This window comes from Pteropus vampyrus, unplaced genomic scaffold (genome assembly GCF_000151845.1).
Source record: "Pteropus vampyrus isolate Shadow unplaced genomic scaffold, Pvam_2.0 Scaffold452, whole genome shotgun sequence".
NCBI lineage: Eukaryota > Metazoa > Chordata > Mammalia > Chiroptera > Pteropodidae > Pteropus > Pteropus vampyrus.
The window spans coordinates 198,701-217,849 of NW_011889233.1; the positions used below are offsets into that span (position 1 = coordinate 198,701).

Consider the following 19,149-nt stretch of genomic DNA (forward strand, 5'->3'; position numbering starts at 1 on the left):
AACAGGAAGTATCTGCCAGACATAGTGATGTGCGCAAAGGCCCGGGGGGCCACCAAGGCCGGAGGCCCCAGCTCCTGCAGCGGTTCCAGGAACCCCTTGTCAGGCTCAAGGTGGAAGACCTGGCTGAAGGCGAAGTCACTACCCAGGATAGCCAGCTGGTCCCTGGCGATGAGCAGTGGCTGGAAGACGTGGGCACCACGCGAGGGAAGTTGCTGCAGCAGGCGAAACATGGAACCATCCCAGCGCATGACCTGCCAAGTGTGGCCACTAGTTAGAGCCTGGGGTCCAAGAGGGCCATGCGTGCTGATAGTCCTCTAGGCTTCAGAGGACTTGGAACAGCTTGTAAGCAGAGGCCTGTAAGTCCTCAAACTTCAGAAAGCTGTGGAATTCATAAATATCACCATCCAGCAGCCCAGGCCACAAACTTGGAGCCTTTCTTGGCCTTTCTGTCTCCCACACACCCCACCTAGATTCCATCGGCAATGGAATCTGTCCGTTTTACCTACTATGGCACATATTTCTCCAATCTCCTCTGGCTGCACTCCAACCCAGCCACAGTCCCCTCTCCCTGGTCTCGCTGCTCCTGTCCTTGTGCCCACGATGTGCTGCCCACACAGGTACCCTATGAACACCCGAGTCAGATCGGTGCCTTCTAGGCCCAGACTCTCCCCTGGCTACACCTCGCTCTGGAAAGAGAGGTGGAGGGGGTGGCCATCGGCTTTGGGGGTTCAGAGTGTTGTGTTGTACCTAAATGTAAGTCCTGGGGCGAGTCAGAGTTACAGAGCCAGAGGTTGGAGGCAAAATCAGAATCTTGGGGTCAGCGTCAATGTTGGGGGGTGGGAGTGGTTTAGGGTCAGCCATTCTTGAGGGGTCACAGTCTTGGAGACAGTGTTGGGGTCAGAGTTTAAAGATCAGTACACTAGATGGGGTTGTAATTCGAAGGCCAGCCTGTGAGGCTGGGTCAGAGTTTAGAGGCCAGTGTGCAAGGTCGGGTCAGTGCTGAAAAGCCAGTCCTGAGTGCGAGTCAGAGCCAGGTCGGGCTTGGCTTGTGGCTTCTGCTACCCGCCCCACCTGCCTGGGCCCAGGCTCACCATGGAGTCCCCGATGTAGCGTGTCAGGCACAGGAACACATCCCCACTGGCCCGGAAGTGGCGTGTGGCGTAGACGTCCTCGGCCTCAGGGATGTCCGTGCGCCTCTCGAAGCGGCCCCCAAACCAGTGGAAGAGCACGGGCCGCTGTGAGGCAGAGGCCAGCAGCAGATGGGGCCGGCCGTCCAGCTCGAGGGCCTCAGCGTCCGTGTCCCGGTGCCAGGCGTGCAGGCTCTGGCGCGGGTAAAAGCCGGGCCCGTCACGGCACAGCAGTGTGGTGCTGCCTGCCTTGGAGGCGTCGGCCACCACAAAGCAGGGCTGCCCATCCAACCACAGGAGCTCGGCGTCATTGGGCCGCAGCAGCCGCCTCGGGGCCAGGGTCTGTGTGGGGGCCAGGCGCAGGCCAGGGCTGGGCCGGGCCCATAGCTGTGAGCCTCCCCACAGGCGGGCAGCCAGCACGAAGAGGCGCTGGCCCAGCACCAACGGCTTGCAGGACACCACAGAGGGCGCTATGGGGGAGTCAGGGAGCAAGGGGCAGGTCAGGCCCGTTGGGCAGGGCAGGCCTACCCAGCAGGCAGGCCACAAGGCAGGCAGGAAAATGGGAAGGGGGCTCACCAGACAGCTCTTCCTCAGGCCGGAAGCGCTGCAAGCCATAGTCCCAGGTGAGGATGAGGCAGCGGCCAGCGAAGGGCTGTGCGAGGACCACATGGGGCTCCCCCTGGTAGGAGAAAGATTCCACGCCCAGTGCCGATTCCCCAACCGTCTGGAACCAAGACAGCTCTGGGGGTAGCAGGAGAGAGTCAGGCAGGCCCGGGGGACCCCAAGGGTCCTCATCGCTGAGCCTCAGTTTGCACATCTCTGAAATGAGGACCGTCATGGCGTTCACTTCATAGGGACGGAGTGGAATCTGTTTCTCTCTAGCTGTATTAACTCACAACAACATGGTCATACTTTATTTTCTAAGCTTCATGGAATCATCAGGTAATTGCTTAGAAACAGCATGTTTTATTAATTCCTTTAATTTCACAAAACTCTATGAGGTACATTCCGTTATTATATCCACTTTACAGATGAGGAAACTTAGGCTAAGAGATACAAGCAGCCAGTTTCCAGCAAAATCCATCCTCCCCATCTTTTGTGAAATAGGATTGGAGCTGGGCACAAAGCTGCCCAGCTAGAGGCCACATTATCCCAGCACTCCCCCAGCACCCTCTCCCAGTGGAACATGCCCACACTGAGTTCCCAGTGCAACAAGAGGAGAGTGGTGGCCGCAATGCTCACCTCGCTTTTGTGAGGATGGCTTGCCCTAGACTTGGTCTCCTTCCCCTTCTCCCCATGAACTGGCAGATGGATGTCCCACAACTTGGCGTCAATCATGAAAACCAGGACAATGCCCAGGGGCTGCCCCACATATCTGGACCTCTCACCGCAGACCCTCTGTCTTCTTTAATTCATGGTATTTTGAGCCTCTTTGTTATAGCAACTTAGCTTTTATGAAAACGGTATACCCAGGTTGCCCAGCGTGGCGGTGGAGCTAGGCGGTTGACTGCAGGTCATAGTACTTTGCTCTACATGCCAGGTCCTGTTTCTAGGTGCCAGGGTTGAAGCAATGAACCAAACTACCAAGGATGCCCATGCAAAGAGGGATCTTTTTAAAATGTCTAAATTATCATTCTTGCTCAAAACCCACCATGGCTTCCTACAGCCCTAAGGTAGTATCCACTTTCCTCTCTGTGGCTTTCGGTGTCTTGTACAGTTAGGCCCCTGTGCCTTTGACCTTATCTGTGTCCCTCCCTTCGCTCACTCTCCCAGACCTGCCTTCCTTTGATCTTCAAACAGGACGAGCTCTATGCTGCCTCAGGGCCACTGCACGTGCAGTGGCTTTCCCTCTGTACTTCACTTAGCTGCACCCAGAGCTAAGGCCATCTCTTCAGAGAAGCCTCCTCAGATGCCCCATGTAAGGTAGGACACTCCACTCTGAGTGTCTCTCATCACTTTCATCTGTGCAATGATTTATTTAATGTCTGTCTCCTCACTCCCCAGGACTGTGAGGCCAGGGCTCAGGGTTATCTTGGCCACTACAGCGTGCCCATCGTCTCTCACAGGGCTGGGCACAAAGCGGACCTTGGTGAATGTTTGTTGAATAACAGAATAAGGAGTGACTCTTAAGTTAAATTCTCCTGTTCTGTGAGTCCCGCAGACCTAAAACATGTCTTACACTTAGATGATGATGATGATGATGATGATGATGATGATGATGATGATGATGATAATTTTATTATATTAATAGACTTCAGAGTTGAACTCAAATGTCCACTCCTTCAGGAAACCCTTCCTGACTCTCTAGCTATGCCTGGCCTTCGGTCTGGCTCTGGGCTCCCACAGCCCTGTAGGCTCTCCACTTCCCAGCCCTGACCACTCTGTGCTTCCCCTACCCCAGCTCTGATCATTCTGGGCTATCTCTGCCTTCTTCTGGTCTGTGGCTCTGTGAGAGCAAGACCCAGGGCTGTCTTCAGCACTGCTGTGCTCTCTGCATTATTACCAAGTACCCATCACGGTACGAAAATATATTTATGGAAAAGCAAAACGATCCCAGGAAGTGTTTTAGAAGTGGCCATTTTTGTATTAATAACAAGAGTGAACATTTATAAGGCTCTTCTGTCCCAGGCCCTGTGCCAAGTGCTATGCAGGCGTAGACATGTCACTGAATTCTTACGGCAACCCTAATGTCACTGTTTATTACCCCCATTTTACAGATGAAGAAACTGAGGCTCAGGGAGGTGGTGCTGCTTGCTCAATCTCATAGCCAGGGAATGGCAGAGCAAGAAGTGAGGTGAATTCCTCGGGCCTGGCTGCTGTCCCCCTGATCTCCCGCTTTCTTCTGGGAACCCCTGCTGTCCCTCCCCCCGCCCCGCCAGGAAAGCCCCCACCTATGGCTCTGCACTTGAACATCTTGGGGTCGAGGTGGCGGAGCTGCATGTGGGCCAGAGTGCTGGGGCTGGCGCAGGCCCCGGTCCCCACGCTGGCGTTCACGGTGGACATCCACTGCAGCAGCCAGAGGACACGGCAGTCACACTGGAACTGGTTCCCGCGGAGGTCCCTGGGGCAAGAGGCCGGGGAGGGGCTGCGACCTGGCTTCCAACCCTTGGAGGCCACACTCCCCACTCCCTCCCAGGCAAGGGTTCAGGATGGGACCCCACAGGTAGTGTGAAAAATATGTAAGAACCATGGCTGCTGAATGTATTGTGTTGATCAAAAGTGGGCACAGATATCCCCTCCTCTCTCAAACATTCCCACCCCCCACCAAGAACAACCCAGCCCCCTTGAGCCTCACACGTGAGTCAGGGTCTCCAGGCCTCGGAACAGGAATCTGGGAAGGGTCTCGAGATGGTTATTGGCCAGGCTCCTGATGAAGGCAGAGAAGGAGGAGGGACCATCAAGAGCTACCAGGTGCCCAGTGTTCCTGGGTGATGGGGTGTGGGGTGCCTGTCAGGGCGGGCTGAGGCAGTGGAGGGGTGGAGGCACGCACAGGTGTGTGAGTGAGCGAAGTCCTCTGAGAGCATTCTTAGAGATGGAGCCAATCTCATTGTCCTCAATGAAGCTGTGGAGGGAAGAGGGGATGAGGGAGAGCCACTCGGTTTCCTGTGTGGGCTCACAGCTTTTAGGAGCACTTGTCCCTGGAAGCCATAGGCTACTGGAATGTGTTGAATTCTCTCTCAACACTTGGCATAATCTTAGGGAAAGCCTCCCCAGAAACTTCTTTTCACCAAGGTCCCAGCCTACAATCCCAGGAGCCAAGAACCTTACCCTGCGGTCACTGCCAGCCTCACAGTGAACACTGCCACCACCATCACCACCGCCACTGCTGCTACGATCACCAACACCAGCTCCGGCACCAGTATCACCACCAATACCTCCACCATCATCCATTATAATCATCACCCATGCCTCTACTGTTGTCATCAACCCCAGTACCAATAACTGCCATTATCACCAATGCTGTAGCATGTCACCAACACTACCACCATCATTGCCAACACCAACATCACCACTCACTCCCATCACCAACACCAACACCATCAATGCCTACCCCCATACCAGCAACTCTGATAAGCATCATCAGCCACACAACCTTCATGATCAACACCAAAATGACTGCCACCATCGTTACCAGTACCACCACCATTATCACAGACATCAGCACTAGCACCAGCATTGCCAGCACCAACGTCACCATTACCCCCATCACTCACCTCCTCACCCACCACGAGCACCACCGCCAGCACAATTTTAATGCATACAAAAACCTCCACCATCATCGCCACACCTAGTACCAACAACACTTCTATTACACCAACACCGACATCCTACCTGCAACCATTACCCGCACAGACACCAATACCAATATCAGAATTACCAGTGTCCATTACACGGATAATTATCACTAACACCAACCCCTCAAACTTCATCATCAATATCACTGACAGCACCATCACTGTTGGGTCTGCCTTTTTTTTTATCAACATCATCCTCAATAATGCCACTACTTCCTCATGAGCAGCAGCAACAAGGTCAGCACGGCCACTATCGCCATCAACACTAACATTGACACTGGTGTCATCATTGCCATACTATCAATCACCACCACCACTCACTACCATCGCCACCACTACCATCACCACATAACTCAGAGCTGTTTCTTGTTAATTTGAAACATTTCCTGTCTCTGGCCTCTATGCACCTTCCCTGGGATCCCATAAGTCAGGTAGGGCCAGAAACAGCCTTGGGTTATCAAGGCCCTCTGTGGATCTTTAAGTACAGAGAGGTGAGGTGAGCAGGCTGAGATTACACAGCTGAGCAGGAGCCCTGACCCTGCCCAAGAGGCCAGTCCCCTTGCCCATCAAGGAGAGACTCTTGTCCAGACACTTCCTCCCCAGGCCAAGAAGCCCCTACCTCCTCCTACTTTAGGAGCCACATAGGACCCCGCCTTCCTTTCCCAGGCCCCCATTCCTGCCCCATCCCCCGGTCTCACTCACAGGTACTGAAGGTGGGACAGGCCAGCAAATGCATCATCCTCAATCACGGAGAAGGAGTTGGATGTGAAGAGGCTGGCAAGGGAGCAAGAAAGAAATTTTCCAGAGTTGCTGGCCTCTCTCTGACATTTTAACCTTGGCCCCCACCCTTAGCCCACATGGGCATGGTCACACACACACACACACACACAAGTATGCGATGTGAGTAAGTGCGTGGACACAGATGCTTTCACAGACACACACATACACATATGTGTGCACACCCCCCACATGTACGTGCATGAACACCCACTCCCTTGAGCTAGTTGTCGGCTCAGCTGGGTCCCACTCACAGCAGGTGCAGTGACGGCAACCTCAGGAAGCTGCCGGCCTTCAGCTGGGTGACTCCAGTTCTAACGAGCGAGCTGGGGACATGGGCAGTTGTGGGTGAGGAGGAAACCACTTCAGCACTGCAGCCCTATCCCAGAGCCGTCACCTGTCTGGGGGACCTTGGCATGGCCCCCTACCCTGGGTGTGTGTCCCCTACATCCCAGGGCGACACTTTTGCCTTCTTTGCCTGGCAAGGGTCCTGGCAGCACTCAGTCCACTGTCCCGGGCTGTTTCTCCTCCCGGGCCCCTCGTGCTGCCCCTGCCCTTTGGAATTTCCCGTCTTCTCCCTTTCAGATCCCAGCAGCCCCCTTTCAGGCATCCCAACATCCTTTGCTGCCCACCTCCCAAGATCCTCACAGGCCCCTGTTTCCTTGGAGACCCCAGTACCCTGCCCCCAACCCCTGGGGTCCCAGAACTCCCACCTCCACCCTCAGGCCCCCAAAGGGTCTGACACTCACAGCGACAGCAGGGTCGGGGAGAAGCTCTCAGGCAGGTCCGGGGAACCTTCACACAGGGCACTGTCTTTGGAGCAGGAGCAGCTCAGAGGACATTTTCCTTTTGGGGGTCTCCAGGCCACCCCCGCCCCAGCCTCTGCCAGCAGCAACAGCAGCAGAATGCCTGCCCCTCCCATGCCCCCTCACCCCAGCAGAGGCACCAGCTCCTCTCTGCCCACCCAGCTCCGCCCAAGCTGTGGACACTACATCTCCCATGCCAGGCGACCCTCCATCCCGCCAGCTGGCACACTCTGCCCTGGCTCCTCGCTCCCCTGTCTGTTCTCTCTTTCAATCTGTCTTTCTTCCTATATCTCTTTGGCGTCCAATTTTCCGTTTATTTCTCTTTCCCTTTCTTTCTCTTTCTGTATTTCTGACTCAGTGAGTTACTCTGTTTCCTACTCTCTCTGTCTCTATTTCTGTCTTTGTCTCTTTTTCTATCTCTGTTTCTCTGTCTCTCAGTCTCTGTCAGCCTCTGTGTGTGTGTGTGTGTGTGTGTGTGTGTGTGTGTGTGTGTGTGTGTGTCCCTCTGTCTTTATTTCTTGTCTCCCAACCCCCCTTTCTAGCTCCCTGTATGTTTCTTCCCCTCCTCCCACGCCCCTTGTCCCTAGAGGTTTGGGAAAGGGACTCACTGGGCACTGGGTGTGCCCAGCAAAGCCGGGTAAGAATGAGGAGGGGGTCAGAGGCCATAGGAAGAGCAGCGCTGGGAAAGGGAATGGATGGTCCCATGGGAGGGGAAGGGAGAGGAGGGGCCATCAGGAATGGAGTGCCCTGGCCACTCCCAGCAAGCCCCCTGCCTAGATTCCCCACTCAAGGAGTGTGAGGAGGATGTCACCGGGGTGGGGACCGGATGGCTCTGCAGGCAGGAGGGGGATGGGAAGAGAGACCACTGGGAGCTGGAGCCGCCCTGGACACTCCCAGACAGCCCCCTCCCTTGGCTCCAGGAGGTTGTCCGGGGCACTGCCACCAGGCTTGGAGGAGCCGGCTCAGGTCCAGATGCTCCCTCTAGTGGCCATACTAGGCAGCAAACTGCTCTGCCCCAAACCCACAACCTCCCTTGCCTGCCCAAAATTAACCCCTTTAGTGTCTACCACCCACTGGGGGCTGAGAGTCAACCCAAGGAAAATGTTGGTGATGACGCCACCTGCTTCTTCAGCGTTGACTCTGCACCAGGCCCTGTCCTGAAGGTTGATCTATAAGCTCCTTCAAACCTCCCCACAGCCTGCTGAGATTGACACAACTGCATGGCTATTTTACAGATGGATGTACTGAAAGAAAGGTCAGGAAATTTTAAGTCTAGGTGACCCAGAAAGGGCAGAGCCGGGACTTGAGCCCAGGCGCGGGCTCTGGGGCCTCACCACATGACTTTACATTCTTTCTTTGGAGATCAGAACTCATGGGTAGTGGTCGTTCTTATTTGGACTAAGCTTTTAGCAATTTGGATGATGCTTTCCATTAAATAAGAAAAATAAATAAATGGCGCTTGTTACTCAGCCTAAAATTGTAGCGATAATACTCCCTGAGCACTTACTGTGTACCTGTCTCTCTATGAATTTACTCAGTCGTCACAACCACCCTGTGCGGTGGGTAGTGTTGCTAATCCCCACTTTACAGGTGGGGAAACTGAAGCACCAGGAGGTTAAAGGATTCATTTCATGGCCCTGGACAGATCCGGACTTAACCATTCCTCCTGCCACTGAGTAAAACACACAGCCTCCCTCCTCCTACTGCACACATCCCTGACCTTCCGTTTTCCCATCTGTCAAATGGGACGATCATGGCACCCACTTCCCAGGTATGTTGAGCAGTAAGTGAGATGATGGAGGCCACGCCCCTGGCTTGCAGTTCGGTGTAGAGTAGTTGTTGGGCTTGGGGTGGACTCTGGACCCACGTGCTTGCCTGCACTTAAGCAGCTCTGTGATTTGAGCAAGGCTCTCAGGTCTTGGTTACCTTAGCTCTAAAGAGGGGATGATAAACTTCTTATGGGGTCTTTGAAAAGTCAAAGAACTTAGTGCCTGAGCACAGAGGAGACAGACAAACCTAAATCCACACTCATAGTGTGCCCAGACTAGCAAGGTTTTCATGCCAGTTTATGATGAGAAGGGTGACAATAACAATAATGACAGCTAACATTTTTTGGTCACTTACTGTGTGTCAGGCCTAAATGTTTTAAATGTTTTAAATATTCTAAATGTTTTACACAGATCATCTCAGAAAATCATCCCAACCTCTCTCTAAGGTGAATATTATCTCCATTTTACAGAAGAAGAAATTGAGGCACAGAGAGGTTAAGTCATTTGCCCAACATCACAGAGCTAGAAAGTGGCTGAGCCACTCCACTCTGGAACAGTTGGCCCTGTGAGGGGAGGAAGCTGAAGACTGGTTAGATCTGGCCAGGTGCCCCCCTCCTCATTTGCCCCCGTTGATCCTTGTCACCCCTCCCCAGTGCTGCATAAACATCAGGGTTATCATTAACCAGGGACTGCTGGTGACCCAGGGGTGCAGGTCCAGGAGGCACAGAGGCTGAGGGCTCAGACAGACAGGGATGAAGGAGATTTTCGAAGCCCCCTGGGTCCTCTGAGGCCATGTGCACACATAAATGTATGTGTCAAGGCTTCACTGGTGCCTGAGTGTGAGCATACTCACCTGCCCCTGACTCTGTGCCCTGCAGAGCCAGGGATCTGTGCCAGCTTCTGGCCTCTGCGACAGGAAGGGGGCAGTTTCCGTCCTTAGCCACAACGGAGATCCTGGGAGAATTAGCTCCACTTTGCTCAGCCTTGGTTTCCTCATCTCTAAAATGGAGTTAATAATAAGACACTGTCAGGTCAAAGACCTCTGAGCCTGACCTGGGTTACACGTACGACTTCAGCGATTTCTCCATTTTATAAGATAAGAAACTGAGGCACAGAAAGGTCACGTGGCTGCTCAAGATCACAACCAGGAGTGGCAGAGTCCAGACCTGATTTCAGATTTCTCTGTCACCAATGCCTTGTGAATTCGGCTTGCCCATGAAGACAGCGGGTATGTCGTCTTCCAGGAGGTCCTAGAGGCCACATGAGCTCAGGGAAGGGGAGATTCAGGGTTAAATACATCAACCCATGTCTGGCGGTGTCGGTGTGCAAACACAAGCACGTAGGCCTATATGTCTGTGATTATATAGCCAGCTATGTGCCTGTTTGCTTGTGCATGAAGTTGTGAACACAGGTTTGTGTGTCTTTGTGGTTATGTGTAAGAGTAGCTGGCCGTATGGCTGTGTCCTTGACAATGTTTCTGCTGCTCTGTGTGCCTGTGTAAATGTGTGTGTTTGTGTACATGTGTACACAAGTTTGTGGGCCTTCACATCTCTGAGACTGTGTAGGAATGTAGGAGTGTATTTATGTGTGGCGTGTGTGTATCGGTGTGTTTCTGTACCACTGGTTGTGAGTGTGTTTTCACAATAGTGTGTATTTTTGTGACCAATTGTTAGAAGGGACAGTTGTGTGGCTGTGTCTTTGATTGTGCCTCTACACGGGTATCTATTTGAATGAATATTTGTGTGTGTTGTGTGGGTTCACAGATGTGTTTGTCTTGGTGTTTTGTGACTGGCGTTAAAAAGTGCTGACTGTGTTTGCGTATTTGGGTTTCCGGGTTTCTCTGTGGGTGTGTTATTCTGTGTGTCTGCCTCTGTGTTTGTATGTATGTACATATATGTAATTGTGTGTTTTTGTGCCTGTTTACCTGGGTCTGTGGGGTGTGTGTGTGTGTGTGTGTGTGTGTGGTGCGCCCCTGGGAGACCTTACAGTCAGCAGCAGACAAAGCACACACACACACACACACACACACACACACTGAAATGTTCCCCAAACAGTCAGGGGTCAGTGGGCTCCTCAACACTCAGGCTTGGTGACCTGGGGCCCATCTGGTCTCGATTCTCAGGAAGCAGCACAAAAATGGACACCCACCCTCCAACCAGACCTCAGAAGCTCCCTGAGGTGGGCCCGAGGCATGTGTGTGCGGGTGTGTGCATATGTGTGTGTGTCTGCAGTCTGGTCCTCCCCAGCTTTCCTCAGCACGGCTGCCTATGTTCTTCCAACTGAGCTGAGAGAGTTAACCTAGCGGGCCAGGCCGGTCTGGGCTGGGGGCCGCCCCCTGGCCCCCCTCCAGCCCCGGCTCCAGTTACAGCTGCTGGTTGGGGAGGGCATGGCTGGGGTGGGGCTGGGAGGAGAGACTGCTAGGGCGGTGCATCCAGCTCTGAGCCAGGGGGTCCAAAGTGCTTACCCCGGTCACAGCCGGACTTGGGGGCCTTCTCTCAGCAGGGGACAGCCTGATTGGGGTGAGCGTCTCCCACCCCTTCCCTCCCGGCCTCACCCTTCGCCTGGCTGGGCTGCCTATTTTGGGAGCAGGAGTGGCCAGCCCGTGGCTTCCCAGGCAGGCTGGACTCAAGAGGAAGGGAGTTGTGGTTGGGACATTGGGGTTCCCCTAAGGGTGAGAGTGTAGGTGCAACTCCTCCCTCCTCTGCTGCTGTCCCCTGGCTGGGTGTGGGCTGTGGACACTCACGTGTGCAGGTCGGGTTGCGTCACTGTTTGGGGGCACTAGAGGCCTAGATGAGAGTAACGCCTGCTCGACCGTGTCTCCGTCCCATGTCCTGCTCCAACCAGAAGTGTGGGGAGCGGGCGCTGTCGCCATTCCAGCCCCACTGTGTGTGTGTGTGTCCTTGCCCTTGGCATCTGCCTTCTTTCTCATGTCGCTCGCCTGGTGTTGTCCACTTATGAAAGATGTCACCCAGAGGTGGGCGGAGGGGATGTTTTTCCATTTTCTCATCACTTCCAGGAGAGAAGGGGTGGCCTTTTCTCCAGCAGGGTTGTATGTGACCCCAAGGAGGAGAAGGAAGGCTGTTGCCATGGTGGCCTGTGTGAGGCAAATTCCTCCAGAGTGAAGTGGGAGATATTTATACCCAGGGTCAGGCAGAGAGCGGCTGCCAGCGGCCAGAGCAGCAGAGCTGGATATTGCAGACACAGTGAGGCCGTGGTGTGCGGGCAAGTGGGCCTTTGGGCGTGTCCTGGTTGTCTTGTCCCTTGAGGTGTATCTTGCTGTCCACCTGGGTAGGGTGAGGTCTCCTGCCCTCTCCACTAGAGTAGGTATGGGGAACCTGGAGCCTGCCGTGGGGGTTGGGGGGCAGGCCTACAGATGTCTCATCCCTGTCCTTGCTGCCATGTGATCCCCCATTGTGTGGTTGTTTTGGTGACACTGTGTCTCATGAAGCAGGGGCTGCTCCTGTTTCTGAGGGTGGTCAAGTTGGATGACAAATATTTTTGGAATTAAGTCCCTCAAATGTCTCTGACTTAACCCCTTGGATTCAGGCCTCAACGGTGGGGGAATGAGGGTACACATTTCCTGACCCTTGGTGTCCTCCAGGACAATGGCATCTCTTGACCACATCTTGGTTCTCTGTGTGGGTCTCCTGACCACGGTCAGTGCAGGTGAGTTTGGGGATGCAGCCCACTACCCACCTCAGCCCCAAAGGGGGCAGGGGTCCAGGAAACCCTCCCTGCAAGAAAACCAAGTTGGAGAATCAGTTGGAACACTGGGAAATTGGTCTCACCTGGGGTCCAGTCACAGGCTGGTGTTCGGGGGAGGGGAGAGGGTGTCCAGATCAGGCAAAGGTAAAGGGTGGGGTGGTGGCTGCTTTCCCGAGAATTATGGAATCACAGACAACCTGTAATGAAATGGGGAGCTTGGACAGCTGGGTGCCCCCAGCCCCACCCAGGATGGTGCAGAGAGGGCGGCTAAGACCTAGAGGATGCATAGCCTACTCAGGGTCCAACTGTTCCCGAACTCTCAGCCCAGAAAAGTAGAGCCCTCGAAAGGGTCTCTTTACACCCCTCGTTGTCTAGGCTCCTAGGAAGCATCCAACCCCTGATTTCTCTCTTTCCAGAAGCTCCACAGGAACCCGACCCATTCACCTATGGTAAGGGAGGGAGGGGCATCGATCTTTGGGAGTTGGGGGGAGGTGGGCTGAGTTTTCCTGTCCTGCCCTCATGTTCTCTTCCTATCTCTCTCTCAGTGCTTGTATCTGTCACTCTCCTTGGCTCTCCCCCTCTTGATCTGGCTCTCTGACTCTGTCTTTATCTCTCCTTGTCTGCTTCTGTGTCTTTTTGTGTGTCTTTGTCTATTTAATCTCTCTTTGTCTCTCTGATTCTTTCTACGTTTACCTCTCCATATCCTATGGACCCTTCTCTGCTGCTTTCTGACGTCTGCCCTCCTCGCCCTCTCCATCATCCTTCCCTGGTCCCTCGTTTCCTTCCTTTTCCCTGAGCTGCCCACCTACTTCCCTTCTTTCACTCCCATTTCCCTGAGCCGCCTCCTCCCTCCTCTCATTGATCGTCTTTCTCCTCTCCTCCCCACCCTTTCTCCTTGCTCCCCCCTCCTCATTCTGCCCCTCTTATCCTTCCTCCTCCCGTCCCTGTCCTTACCCTCCTCCCTGCTGCCCATAGACTACCAATCCCTGCGGATCGGAGGCCTCATCATCGCCGGGATCCTTTTCATCCTGGGTATCCTCATAATCTTGAGTGAGTACCCCTACAGCACGGCCTCCGCCCCGCATCTGCGGGTTTCCGCCTCCGCCCCTCGCTGTCTCCACCCTTGTCCCGCCCTGTTCCTGCTCCGCCCCATCCCGCCCCACCCCTATCCTCACCCTTGGCCCCGCCCAAGCCCCCGCGGCTCCGCCTCTCGCCAGCACTCGCTGAAGCAAGAGCGCCGCTGCGCGCCCGCCTAGAGCGGACTCTCAGACTTGTCTTCCCCCCCCCGGCTCCCATCCACCCACCCACAGGCAGAAGGTGCAGGTGCAAATTCAACCAGCAGCAGAGGTAAGAGGCCGACCCAGCACTCATTCACCTACTGCGGTTCTACAGGGAAGTCCACCCAACCCGCAGCCAGAGACTCTTCGGCAAATTTGTATTAAGCACCTACTACGTGGCAAGCCCCAAGCCAGGTCCTGGGACCAAGCAGTAAATTAACTGCCTTCCGTGCCTGGCTGAGCTCCCAGCCTAGTGGGGGCGGTGGCTTTGGGTTCCAACAGCCCTACAAATATAAAATCACAAAGTGTGATAAGTGCTGTGAAAAAAGCTGCCGCGAAATGAGATCACCTTACTCAGTGGCCCAGTTTAGCTCAGAGTCTTGTTCCTAGCTCTTTGATTCATCTTTAAATAAAAATTTAAACCCAGGCAATGTACGAATACCTTCTCCATGTTAAAACAGTTATAGATGTCCCACGTGCCAGAAGCTGTTGCATTGTGTATTATCTTATTTACCCCTCACACCATGTCTCTGAGGTAGGTGCCGTTATTAACATCATTTTACAGATGAGGAAACCGAGGCACAGGGAGGTAAAATCACTTGCCCAAGATCACTCAACTAGAAACTGAGATTATCTCAAGGCAGTTGGCCCACAAGTCCCTTTGGTCATCCCTCCACCATCAACTTCCAGTCTCTTCCCCAGTACTCCGGGAAGTACTCACTGGTACCCGCTGGGAGCGCCTCCTGCCACACACTTAAAGGGCTCCTGGGTGTGCCTGATTTCCTGGCGGAACTGAGTCTGCTCCTCGCCCACTTTGGCCTCAGGGCGCACCGGCCTGTAAAACCAGGGCTGCATTGGGGGACTCCTGGGAGTGGCTATCTCTCTCCTTTTCTGTCCCCAATTCCTCTGCTTCTCTATTCTCAGGACTGGAGAACCTGATGAAGAGGAGGGAACTTTCCGCAGTTCCATCCGCCGTGAGTCTGGGGAAAACTTCTGGTGCTTGGGGGTGAGGGCTGTTTCCAAGAACCCCTCTACTGGTCCTCTCTGGGCTCGTGAAGGGGCTTGATCTCGAACCGGAGGGCGGGGAGTTTCCTTGCCTCCTACCCCTCGAGAGGAGCCGCGGTACCCCTCCTGATACCCGAACTCTCTGTGTTCCCCCTCAGGTCTATCCTCCCGCAGGCGGTAGAAACACCTGGCGTGATGGAACCCAGCCAGGTCTCACAGCTTCCACTAGACTGGGGGAGGGAGGGGAGAGGAGGAGGGGGAGAAGGACTAAGATGGGAGGGCTGGGGGAGGCTCTCCTGCTTCTCATCCTTTTCACCCCCACAGGATTATCCTGGCACCTGACTCCTCCCACATACCACTGCGCGCCCACTGCCACCCGGACTGCGCTTTCCCCTAGCCCAGCCCCCACAGACTTCCAATAAAACGTGCTTTTCTCTCCCGACAGCGCTTTGTGGATGTCGGTCCCTCTGCGCGAAAGCCTGGGCGCCCTCTTGGCCCCGGCAGGGGGCGCCCCCATCATTGGGGAAGGGGCGGGGACGTCGGCAGTGGGCGGGGGCGGGGGCGGGGGGTGGCCTGGACAGGGGCGGGCTCTCCGGGCCCCCATTGGCTACGGCACCCCCAACACCAGGGCTCCCCCCATCTCCCCCCGACATCAGTCCATCCCGCTTCCAGCTGCTGCAGCCGCGCCTTCACAGCCTCAGCATCCAGCCACCCCCTGCTCCGGCCCGGCATGGCGACCCCGACCCAGGCCCCCACAAAGGGTGAGCGTCGCCTGGGGAAAGGGGGGCCTGGGATCTTAGAGCTTCGGAGAGAGGATCTGGGGAGATTCCAGTACTGGAAAGGGACGGGAGCGGGGAAGGGGACGTCGGTTCCTCGCATAGGCGGAGGCCCCTGGAGTGCACCCCTTGGAGCCCCTCCGGGCCTCTTGGACACTCTCTCCCGGTGGTGTCGTTCCTGTGCCGGACCGGCGGTTGGAGAGCGGCAGTCCCGAGAGAAAGGATGCTCGCACCGGTAGCTATGGCAACCGGGTGGCTGGTCCTGCACAGCGGTGGTTGTGGCCGCGGAGAGATGGGCTTCGAGGGTAGAAGCGGGTGGGTCTGCAGCCGCAGAGGTTCTTACCGATTTCAAGGTCCCTGAGGTGGGTAAGGGTAGGGGGTCCGTATTCTTCTTTTTTCCAGCGTTAGCTCCTATGGTGGGTGTTTTCTGATATCCCTGACAGGTAGGTTCAGTGGGAAGGGGGAGAAAAAGGGAAAGACAGGGAGAGGGAGCGCTGGAGGAAGCGAGAGAGAGGTGGAGAAAGACAGAGAGAGAGACGGAAAGGAATATGGAAAGAGACTGACTGAGAGAGCCTGAAAGCGGTAGAGAGAGACCGAGAGAGACAGGAGACCCAGAGTCAGAGACACAAAGAGAGACCTAAAGAAAAGAGAGATGTGAGATTCAGAGAGATTCAGGGAGAGTGAAGAGGAGAGGCAGAGAGCAACAGACAGAGATGCAGAAAAAGAGAGAAAACCAGAGACAGAGACAGAGACAGAGAGGGACTGAGGCAACTGTTGAGAGGAAGGCATAGAGAAAGACACAGAGGGACAGAGAAAGACTGACCCAAGTGCCAGAGATGGACTGAGCGATAGGAGGAGGGGCAGCACAGGGTGGGGCCTGAACCACTGCAGTGAGCCCCCATGGGCAGGAATGGGTGGCGGGACCCTCCTCTCCAGCCCTCATTCAGGGGTGTTGTCAGGTCCGGGAGGTGCACTTGGGTGCACACAGATGCCCCTCCCTACCCCGATCCAGCCACAGTGATTTACATTTCACACCCATTAACCTAGTTATGCACCCACTTAAACACTCTCTCTCCCCTAAAAGCCCCCTTTTCTGAGCCTGCTCCTGGAGAGGAGCGAAGGGCAGAATGCTTTAATTGGGTGTGAGGGGCAGGGGAAGGGTTTCTAGCACCAGAGAGCAGAGCTGGGGCGATAGGCTAGCAGAGCTGAGGAGCCCCTGGTGGTGAAGGAAACCCCACTCCACTCTAATCTCCCCTTCCCTGCCCCCTTTCCCAGCTGGCGGGGGCTGCTGCACTGAGCCATATCTGCAGAATTCGAAGCAGGGCGGCAGGGGTGGGGGGTGCTGCAGAGGCTGGAAGCCACCTTAGGGAGAGGGGGCAGGGCTGAGCCAGCAGGCCTGGCGGGAGCCCAGCGCTTCTTTTCACAGAGATGGTTAGCAGGATCGATGGCAGCAGGCTGGCAGCAGGGGGAGGACAGATGCCTCAGAACCTCCCCACCGCCCCACCTTTTCCCCAGTCACAACATGAGAGGGGATGGAGGTCTTGGAAAATCCCGAGGGAGGAAAAGCACATTGTGCCTTGCAAATTGCTTAATGAAACTAATTAATGGATTGTTGGGAGAGAGGGGGAGGAAGGTGAAGTCTCTGCCCATTCTATCACAGAGCTGGAGGGAGAATTGGGGGCGGGGAGCGAACAAGGTATGCAGGAGCCCCACTGGACCTGGGTCCCTATTCCTGAGAAGGACCCTCGGCTTGGCCAGAAGCCAGTCCTGCAGGGGCAACAATGGTAGGTACAAAGGGAGCAGAAGGAGTCAAGATTGGCGATGGATTCAGAAGCCCAACCTCCAAGACTCCCACAGGACCCCACCCAGCCTAGGGTGCCCGGACCCATCACCTCTCTTCACCTCTCAAGATGCCCTGGTTGCCATAACAACCACCTCCTTCTTGATGTCTTTCTGACAACTGGCCTAGAGTGGTGTACATTCCTTCTCCTGACTCCTGGCTCCACCCTTAGCCCAGCCTTGCCCTGAGGACCCAGATTGCTGGGTCATCAAGGACCAGAAGAGGAACTTCTGCCTGGAGCTCGGAGCACCCAGGGAGGAACCAAAGAGGATTCTGGGACAGGCTTACACCCAGTGGGCTCCTGATGGTTTGGGTAGTGAGGCTGTGTGAAAATACACGAGACAAAAGCTGGATAATCCAACTGCACCACCTCTGATGCAGTCTCCTACAGCTCCCTTCCTTCCTTTCTTCTTTCCTTCCTTCCATCTTTCCTTTTCTTTTTTCTTTCCTCCCTCCCTCCCTCTTCCTTCCTCCTTGTCTCTTCTTTCTTCCCTTCCTCCCTCTCTCCCTTCCTTTCTTCCTTCCTTCCTGCCTTCCTTCTTCCCTTCCTTCCTCCCTTCCTTCCTTGAAACTTTCTTTGAGAGACTTTCATAAATGCCGGAATTAACAGCAGAGATGAGTCAAGCAAATTTACTCCCCATCTGGTGGGGAAGCTAATACAGAGCACAGATATCTCTAAAATAATGTTTCCCCATCTTGATGCTTTTGAGTACCACCTTCATGATCTTTGCCCAACCTAAATGTTTCCTGCTATTTATTTAACATTTTCCCTTCAAAGGATTAACTTTTAGAAAACTTAATCAGCTTTATTTTATATCACCACTATAAATGGAAAATCGGGATTTTTTTGCCTTAAATTGAAGGCAAGTATAAAAATGATCTTAAACAAGTGACTTCACTTTTCTGGGCCTCGGTGTCCCTCTTTTGTGGAATAAAGATGAAAATAGCACCTATATCAGAGAGCCACTGTGAAGATTAAATGTGTTAATATCTGCAAAGTGCTTAGAAGAGAGCCTGGCATGGAGTCGGTGCTATCAAGTACTGGTTAGATAATAACTAAAGTAGAAAACCAAATAACATGACAAAATTCTACCTGATGAAGGCTCTGAGCCCTGCGCCTGTGTTCTCTTGGGAAAAAGAAGGAGATTAACAAGAGTTGGAGGGTGTTAAAGACACATCAGCACCTACTTAAGACTTTCTCTTTGAAGACTGGACAGAGAAGAAAGAAGGGTGGACTTACACATTGCGTGAATCAGGGCTGTTCACGGTCTTGCCAAAGTGCTACCTGTACCAGTCAGTTTAGGCTAGAGCATGCTGGGGTAACAAACAGTACCAAAAATCTCAGTGGCTTCTGACAACCAAGGTTTATTTCTCACTTATATTATTCATTTATCACAAGTCAGCTGGGGGTCTCTATTCACTAAAGAAAACTAGAACAGCTACCATTTTGAACATTCATGTCACCAGGCCAAACTCAAAAGGGAGCTCTTGTATGAGCACTTAAAGTCTCCAGCAGAAGTGACAACGACATTTCCCCTCACGGTTCATTGGTCAGAATTAGTCACATGCCCCTTCTGTCCTTACCTTAAGGCAGCCAACCTTTCCTGAGCCTGGAAGTGGAAGAACACTAATGACAACACCTGGCATTATCCTGGCACTCCTGGTACCTGTCCCCTCATGGTGTCCTAGAATTCTGCTCTAGACAAGGCAGAGTGTGCTCAGAGCTGTCTGAGGAATTCAGGAGCCATCAGGATGGGTTCTTGAATGAGAAG

At 54.2% G+C, this 19,149-nt stretch overlaps 3 protein-coding genes and 1 long non-coding RNA gene across 4 annotated transcripts in view; 2 read left to right on the forward strand and 2 right to left on the reverse strand.

The window, feature by feature from the left end:
- The window catches only part of LGI4 (leucine rich repeat LGI family member 4), an 11,953-nt gene extending 4,832 nt beyond the window's left edge, over positions 1–7,121 (reverse strand). Inside the window, exons 1-9 of the mRNA XM_011381842.2 lie at positions 6,949–7,121; positions 6,454–6,525; positions 6,125–6,196; positions 4,618–4,689; positions 4,423–4,494; positions 4,019–4,188; positions 1,704–1,868; positions 1,092–1,597; positions 4–251 (exon numbers count right to left, since the gene is read on the reverse strand). Coding sequence (XP_011380144.1) covers positions 4–251; positions 1,092–1,597; positions 1,704–1,868; positions 4,019–4,188; positions 4,423–4,494; positions 4,618–4,689; positions 6,125–6,196; positions 6,454–6,525; positions 6,949–7,121 — 1,550 coding nt within the window. The remainder of the gene's footprint in view (positions 1–3; positions 252–1,091; positions 1,598–1,703; positions 1,869–4,018; positions 4,189–4,422; positions 4,495–4,617; positions 4,690–6,124; positions 6,197–6,453; positions 6,526–6,948) is intronic.
- Positions 7,122–9,502: 2,381 nt separating this feature from the next.
- On the reverse strand, positions 9,503–13,564 carry LOC111732380. The gene is made up of 3 exons (XR_002777529.1): positions 13,434–13,564; positions 12,563–12,676; positions 9,503–9,773 (listed from the first exon to the last, which is right to left on the reverse strand). It is a non-coding gene; the product is annotated as an uncharacterized LOC111732380 (long non-coding RNA).
- FXYD1 (FXYD domain containing ion transport regulator 1) lies at positions 11,180–15,203 on the forward strand. Its single transcript, XM_023524225.1, has 8 exons — positions 11,180–11,293; positions 12,321–12,440; positions 12,896–12,928; positions 13,455–13,529; positions 13,790–13,826; positions 14,681–14,730; positions 14,920–14,971; positions 15,086–15,203. The coding sequence occupies exons 2-7, from the start codon at positions 12,380–12,382 to the stop codon at positions 14,940–14,942; spliced, it is 279 nt and encodes a 92-aa protein (XP_023379993.1). The 5' UTR covers positions 11,180–11,293; positions 12,321–12,379; the 3' UTR covers positions 14,943–14,971; positions 15,086–15,203.
- Positions 15,204–15,392: 189 nt separating this feature from the next.
- FXYD7 (FXYD domain containing ion transport regulator 7) overlaps positions 15,393–19,149 on the forward strand; it is an 8,654-nt gene continuing 4,897 nt past the window's right edge. The window contains exon 1 of the mRNA XM_011381746.1: positions 15,393–15,522. Coding sequence (XP_011380048.1) covers positions 15,492–15,522 — 31 coding nt within the window. The 5' untranslated portion in view covers positions 15,393–15,491. The remainder of the gene's footprint in view (positions 15,523–19,149) is intronic.

Bases quoted from the DNA above. Each gene is read 5' to 3' on its own strand.
- FXYD1 (XM_023524225.1), top strand. From the start codon at position 12,380: ATGGCATCTCTTGACCACATCTTGGTTCTCTGTGTGGGTCTCCTGACC. The intron at 12,441-12,895 runs GTGAGTTTGGGG...CTCTCTTTCCAG, and splicing joins CCTGACCACGGTCAGTGCAG to AAGCTCCACAGGAACCCGAC. The intron at 12,929-13,454 runs GTAAGGGAGGGA...TGCTGCCCATAG, and splicing joins ACCCGACCCATTCACCTATG to ACTACCAATCCCTGCGGATC.